The sequence below is a fragment of the Daphnia carinata genome, chromosome 2 (assembly GCF_022539665.2).
Source record: "Daphnia carinata strain CSIRO-1 chromosome 2, CSIRO_AGI_Dcar_HiC_V3, whole genome shotgun sequence".
Lineage (NCBI taxonomy): Eukaryota > Metazoa > Arthropoda > Branchiopoda > Diplostraca > Daphniidae > Daphnia > Daphnia carinata.
In genome coordinates, this window is record NC_081332.1 from 7,221,556 (window position 1) to 7,229,186 (window position 7,631).

Below are 7,631 nucleotides of genomic sequence, written 5' to 3' on the forward strand. Positions count from 1 at the left end.
TGTTTATTAAAGATGCCTTGTAATTTCCCAATAGCTGATCTTGACTTTTTCTTGAACTGAGCGTTTGATAAGGCACTGTCTGCATCTGCTTTCGCTAAAAGACTTAATAGGTGTGCAGCACAAGGAGAGTGCATCGGTAGTCTATAAAGTTCTTCTTCGGAATCAATATTTAACAATGCAAAGTCCAAATCTGTACGGACAACATCTTCGCCATTAAAGCAATCATCTTCTTCAGCAGAGTCCGGCTCATTTATAACTGGCTCTGCTCCAAACAATTTGAACGCCTTCAACATGTTTGATCCTGAATCGGTAATTGTGAGGACAGTCTTATTTTCTACACCAAATTCTACATTGATTGCGTCTAGACTAGATGCAATAACATTGTATGTGTGTCTGCCAACAACTCTTCGAATAGCAAGACATATACTATTCCTTTCGAACGTTGTAGGGTGTAGCCAATGACAAGTCATCCCTACATAAGACTTCCCATGAGCAGTCCAAAGGTCTGCGGTTGTGCAAACATGATTAAGTTTCAATAAATGATCAATGATTTTCTCTTTTGCCGTGATATATTTAGCCAATAGTCTCTTTGCCAAAGTTTTCCTGCACATTACTACGTGATCTGAAAAGGTAAAAGAAATTAAAATATGTTTGTAGTAATTGTGAATTATTGAATCATACTTGGTGAAACATTTTTCATGAGTTCACGAAATGGATCAGTTTCTACGTGTCTCAAAGGCAAAACACTGTCCACGACGTAATTTAGAACTACATTGTCAAATTCTTCTTGCGTGAGAACAGGCTTTGGTGGCTTCCTTAATTTTAATGTAAGTGATTCTTGGATTGTAGCTTGCCTTTTACTGGGATTATTTTCAATTCCGTCCAAATCTACAACGTCGTCACACTTTCTTTTTTTTGGTTGCGATTCGCCACGAAGGCAAGCAGCTTTAAACGATGACAACAATCCAGGGTGTTTGGACGACAAATGCGAATACAAGTTTTGTCGAGATATATCACTTACAGAAATTGTTTTAACTTGACCACTGCTCTTAATTTTACTCGGACAATTTGCACATATGTACAGAGAATTACCAGCCTTTTCTGCGGGTGCATGAAATGTAAAAAAAACGGGATGTACGAAAATGGTCGGTTTACTCATGTTGACAACAATACCAGGTATGACAAATTGAGTCAAGAATAAACGTCTGCACTTTTTTTTATTTTCAAAAGTATCGGTATCGGCTATTTCATCGATCGATGGTTTTCCGATTATCGATCGATACTCATTTCAAAAAGTATCGAGCGACAGTCGGGAAATTAAAAAAAACTATTTACGACGACTATTTCATCGAGTATCGGTACGATAGTCCCAAGCCTGGAAATAAGGTACGGGTAAGAAACTTTTTACTGGACAACAAGTGTTCGTCTCGTTGGGACCTCCAACTGTAAAGTTTCAAAACTCGTGTATTTTCAGTAAGTTTTTATATGCGCGAGGGACCAAAGAGAGGAAGAAAGGAGGGAAAGACTTTTTTAACGAAAGAATTTCAAGAAAACCTACGTCAAAAGAAATATTCCGGCAAAAAAAGAAAAGACAAAACAAAACTTAGAAATGGACTAAAATGGATTAAAATTTCTGTGGAATAGGGTATAATACTAACGCGAGAAATTACTTTGATATTTTTCCTATTCTAAGTGGAGGTATATGTTTCTGTATCGGTATATGGGGTTTCCTACCTTTCTGTTTCTTATACCCCTCCTTTTTTTTCTTTTTTCTCTGACTCTAGATTGTGGGGTAGTTCATATGTATATATAGATACATATATGTATGAACAACAACACGAATAACTACTGTTATTAGGCCTGGTTTATTTATTAAAGGGCAACAACAAATACATAACAGGCATGTGGAAATAAGTAAAATATAAACGAAAAGACATTTAATTTTCTTCCGGCGATGGTGGATGACGGTTTGTAGGGTCTAAGTCGAGGATCGATGTGAACACTTCTGTGGCCCTCTGCCACTCTTGCTGTTCAATTATTGCACCAATTCTTCCGTTCTTAAAAATATACTAATCATCGGACATAGAAGATTCTGAAAATGAAATTTTTCCTTAAGATTAGTTTTATACGTGATTTTTTTTGTGAGTTTTTCTTTCACGGGAAAGGCCTTTTAAAATAGCTGGCAAAAGTTTCCGGACAGTCGAGAGGGCCAGTAGTAAATGGGGCTACTTTGGCTCTCATGTACGCGACGATAAATGGGGCTACGGGGGCGTTTTTGGGCTTTAAAAAAGCATCATTTAAATTATAATCTAATATGGGATTTTGCATATCATGCCATATGCAGAATCATTCTAAGTTTGAGTTAAGAACGGCCAATTTTTATTCCAAGGAAATTTCCGCTATCTTCCCATCCCGCATAGTTGCCGATTTTCTTACTTATCTACTTTTTAAATCGGAGCGGAAAATATTTAAGGTCGCTTCGGCGGCAGCAGCAGCCGCTATAAGCTCTAAAAAATATTTTCCGTTCCGATTTATTATGTAGATGAAAAGGAAAATTCCTCCATTTCTTTTACAGTTAGTTTTACTACTGTTTATTAATTGTTGACAGGGAAAGAAGAAAAAGTGAAAGAAGAACGACGAAGTGTAGTGCTTCTACAAGTGAGTATGGTTAATCATGCATAAATTGTGGGTATCAAATTATGAGAGATTCGAGATATGGGCGTTGGCCGCGTGGTATAATATTATAGCTTCTGACTGCGATTCGGGAGTCTTAGTTTCGAATCACTCCGGGACCTTGATTAAAAATTTACTGGTAGATTCCTCGTTAGTCAGGTAAACTAATTCCTAATTACTGAGTTGATTAACATTAAATATTTTAAGTTTTATTGATCTTATCTTTATCTTATTTTTCTTATCTGGTTCAAATTTAGAATTACATTGGTTGTTGAATTTAGTATGCTATATGAATAGATGGCTGCTTGATATAGCCCTCGACCACGACTCAAGAGTTCTCGGTTTCGAGCTTTGTCTCAGCCGTTGCTGATATACCACAACTTGATATTTTTTCTTTCTTTTGGGTTAAAAAAAACAAACATTATAGTTGTAAAACGGCGACAAGATGCAGATCATGATCTTTCTGCTACCTTTTATTTCCTTTTATATTTGCGTGATTTCTATGCTATGGCATCCCCCCTTTTTTTTCCTTTTTGTATCTTAAATATTCCTGTAATGAATAGCTGGCGAAGTGTATTCGTTCTACTGTGTATATTTTTGTGTTTTCGATAGAGTAGTGAATAAAATGCGAAGGGGGAAACTTTAGGGGTTCTATACTATGGGGAATAAGCACATTGTTACTGGGGTGAGAGTAAAATAAGATGTTTTTTTTCTTTTTCTTCGCTGGTCCTTTCGTTCTCCTTTTTATCCTTGATGTCTTCAATGGGGAATGTTAGGGTCGTCGCGCCTCTGGCGTCTTCTACCTGTGTCCCACAGGTCTGGGGACCTGTTGAACGGAGGGGGATGGCGTTTTGCGGGATCCAGGTCCAAAATGAGCTTTAGGGTGTTAACAGCTCCTCAACAATCTTCGGAGAAAAGATCAGCGTTTAGTTTGCGAGTTAGTGCTGCCGTCCGTTCTTCAATACGGCGTTCGTAGCGCTGGCGCTCGATCTCCCAGGACTCCTGGCTGTCAGGTTCCGGTGAGAGCGGCGTCTGGCTGACCACGTCGACTGTCTTTTCCGGCAGTTGAGTCCAATCGTAGATGGGGATGGCCACCATTGGAGCCATCACCTTGGCTGCCTGATCTTCGGCACTTATCTACTCGGTGGCTGGCTGGTTCTGCTGGTTGCTAGAATTGGCGCTTGCGTCCATTGTTGATTTTGGTGGCAGAATTAAAATTTGGAGAAACTGTTCTGGTCTAAACTCAACAAGTGTTGGAAGCGTTGTGAAGTCTCTTTGAAATTTTTTTATGTTAAAAACATGTCGGGCACGTCATGTGATCGTTTGAATCGTTTAAAATGAGCCGCTCTAATTTCTATAACGAATGGGTAGTCTTCGATTCCTTAGCGGGCGTCCGGTAGCATTTTGCGGTGTCAATTCTTCAGCTTGATCGATGGCGGGCGCCACCTGTCGAGTCTCAGATTCCATATCTATGGCAACTACATTGTTTTCGGGAATCGGGGTAGTATTATGTTGATTTACCAACATGTCATCAGCGATTGATACATCACCGTCTGAATCATATGTTTTTCCAGTTTCGTTTTCAAAGCATAAATTTTGCTTATCGTTTTGATCGGCGTCCATTTGCATTTCCGCCGGTTCCGATTCCACTGTTTCAAATTCCGCATTTTCCACATCCACTCTTTCTGGTTGCCTCTTTTCCTTTTCCACGTTTTCAGCTTCCATCGTTTCTAATTCCACACATTCCGATTCACTCGTGTTCAGTTCCATATTTTCCGCAATTTCCATCGTTTGGGTCGAAATCGATTTACGGAATTGATTCTCGAACTTCGATGGCGTCTCGATAGGGGGACAAGGCTCGTCTTTCCATAGCATTGTTTCAAACAGAGGTTTTAACCGGTTAACGTGTGTACGTTGGCAAAAATATGAATTATCGGCAATATCAACTGTATTGTTTGAATATACTTTTACAACTCTATAAGGGCCTTTATATTTGGAAGTAAATTTCCTACTATCGCCCTCTTTAACTACTCTAATGTCTAATAATACTCTATCTCCTACTAAATATTGTTTTTCATTTGCTCGTTTATTATATTGTTCCCTCTGACGTTTTCTTGCTTTTTCACTCTCCTCACTGACGCGTTGGAACCTATAACAAAGGCGTTCTGTTAAGTTGCCTACGTAATCTGATGCGGAGATAATTTTTTTTTGTGGAAGCGTCAAGGAATTCATTAAGGGATATATTAGGATCTCTACCGTGCAATAAGTAATATGGGGTGTCCAATGTAGAAGAATGGACAGAACTACGATAAGCAAATAAAACATCATCCAGCATATCTTCCCAATTTGCATGCTCTCCATCTTTTAATTCCTTTCTCAACATTATTTTCAATGTTCGATTAAACCTTTCCGTTTCTCCGTTACTAGCTTAGATTATAAGCAGTTGTTAGTCTTTGATCGATTTTTAATTTCTTACAAAAATAACGAAATAATTTCGACGTGAAATTGGTTCCACGACCAGAAAGAATAGCTTTAGGCATACCATGTCTAACCATAATTGTTATATATACACATGCTGCTGTCGTCTGCGCAGTTTGATCTTTCAATGCAACAGCTTCCACCCATCGACTAAAATAATCTGTAATAACTAAAATATAACTGTTTCCATTGGGTGAAATTGGAGTAATAGGACCCAAAAAGTCTATTCCGATAACTTGAAAGGTGCCTTTGCAATTTCATGAGGGTGCAATAATGCTCTATAAGTTGACGAAGTGTTGGCAATGCATACCTCACAAGCTTGACAATACTCTTTGATGTCTTTTCTCATATTTGGCCAATAATAATGATTCATGACTTTCAAATAAGTTTTGTAAAAGGCTAAATGTCCACCCATCGGTGCGTCATGCAGTTCCTTGAGCACTAACTGGCGTAACGATGTAGGCAACACTAACTGATGATTAGTTACGTTTCTTTTGCTATCGGTAGATGGTGGCACGTGCCGGTAAAGTGTACCGTCAATAATTTCAAAATAATCAATTTCTTTTACCCAATCTGGATTAGATTGGATACAAGTTTCCTCAAGTTCTCCGTTATCTAAATAATTCCGAATGACAATGCAAAGGTCGTCTTCCAATAGTTTTTCGCAAATTAACTTAATATTAATTTATTAGCGTGACAAGCAATCTGCATTTTTATCAATACGCCCCGGTCTATACTTTAATTCATAATTTGTTGCTGCCAGTAGTATACCCCATCTCCCTAATCTTCAATTGTTATCTTTCTGATCTTTAAGCCACTCCAAGGGACGATGATCACTTATGATCTCAAAAGGTTTATCCAACAAGTTATGCCTGAAATGTTTGATTGCATCAATGACCGCTAGGGCTTCTTTCTCTATCGTGCTATATTTTGTTTCTGCTTTTGTTAACTGTCTACTGGAATATGCAATAGGATGCTCGTGGCCATTTTGAATTTGGGATAAGATTGCTCCAATGTCATAATCGCATGAATCGGTGAAAAGAATAAATTTTTCATTGAAATTGGGGTAAGCAAGAACTGGTGGTGTTACTAGAAAAATGCGCAATTTCCCAAAAGAAAATTGTTCTTCGGGTCCCCATTTAAAAGGCTTTCTGCTAAGATCTTTATGGCTTAATCGAGTTAACGGTTTAGCAATTGATCCAAAGTCCTTAATAAATCTTCTGTAATATCCAGCTAATTCGAGAAATGATCTAACTTCATCTACTGAACCCGGTGTTTTATAATTGACTATTCTATCTATTTTGCTCGGATCAGGTTTAATGCCGTCGGTCGATATTACGTGACCTAGTTTTTACCTTGAATTTACTGAGCGTTTAATGAACTGGCATTTCTTGAGTTTTAATTTTAGATTGGCATTACGTAATAATTCAAAAATTTCCCGAATATCACATAAATGGTCGTCGAAAGTATCTGAAAAGATTATAACATCATCCAAGTAAACTAAGGCTTTACGTCCTCAAACGTCTTTCATTGCAGAATTCGTTAGTCGTTGAAATGTGGCAGTGCATTGCACAAGCCAAATGCCGTACGTTTAAATTCGTAGAGGTTGTTTTCTACTACAAACGCTGATTTTTCGATAGCTGGATCATCTATTTGAAACTGCCAATAGCCTGAAGCTAAATTGAGAGTTGTGAAAAATTTCTTTTCCTATAGTTTGTCCAATGTTTCATCTATTCTCGGCATAGGGAATGAATCTTTTTTCTTAATACTATTTAATTTCCTATAATCAACGCAAAATCTTACTTCTCCACACTTCTTTTCTACTAAAACCACGGGCGAAGCCCATGGAGAATGCGAATATTGAATTACATTCGCATCAAGCATTTCTTGTATTTTTTCATCTAATAATTTCCTTTGGTTGTTTGTTACTCTGTATGGGCGTTGTCTAATAGGGTCTCGTCCTTGTGTATCAATCGTGTGTTTTATAAGGGTTGTGTTTCCTAACTCGGAATCTTTCGACGCGAACAAGTCGTGAAAGTCATCTAATAATTTTGAGAGCGGTGCTTGAAGTCTAATTCTGTGATTAAAATTGGCTCAGCTTCTGTTTTAGTATTATCTTCTAATTTCGCTAGAGAAATATTTCTGAAAACGTTACCAATTATTTCAATTACGCCTAATGTAGTGTTTCTAGTAATTTTGATTTGGTGCAATGAATGATTGTCGACCATAATCTTATAAGTTCCATCTCCCGATACATTTCCAATAAATTCTTCAATATAAATGCCTGCTGGTAAATCGTTTGCTGGGGTAAATATAAATGCTGTATTAGGGGGGGGGGGGGGCATACGGAAATGAACTTTTTATCTGCGCTGCAATTATTGTCGGCGTCTGACGAAATAACGTCGTCTTTTTTACCATAGCAACTGCCATGTCCGGTACCCTAGAGATGGCTGATCCCTGCTCATTCCTTGCCAAATAAA

General features: G+C 38.0%; 1 protein-coding gene across 1 annotated transcript; it reads right to left on the reverse strand.

Annotated features, from left to right (window-relative positions):
* Positions 1–4,020: 4,020 nt before the first annotated feature.
* LOC130704358 (uncharacterized) lies at positions 4,021–4,548 on the reverse strand. Its single transcript, XM_057525808.1, has one exon. It carries the CDS (start codon positions 4,546–4,548, stop codon positions 4,021–4,023), a length of 528 nt encoding a protein of 175 aa, XP_057381791.1.
* Positions 4,549–7,631: the final 3,083 nt, after the last annotated feature.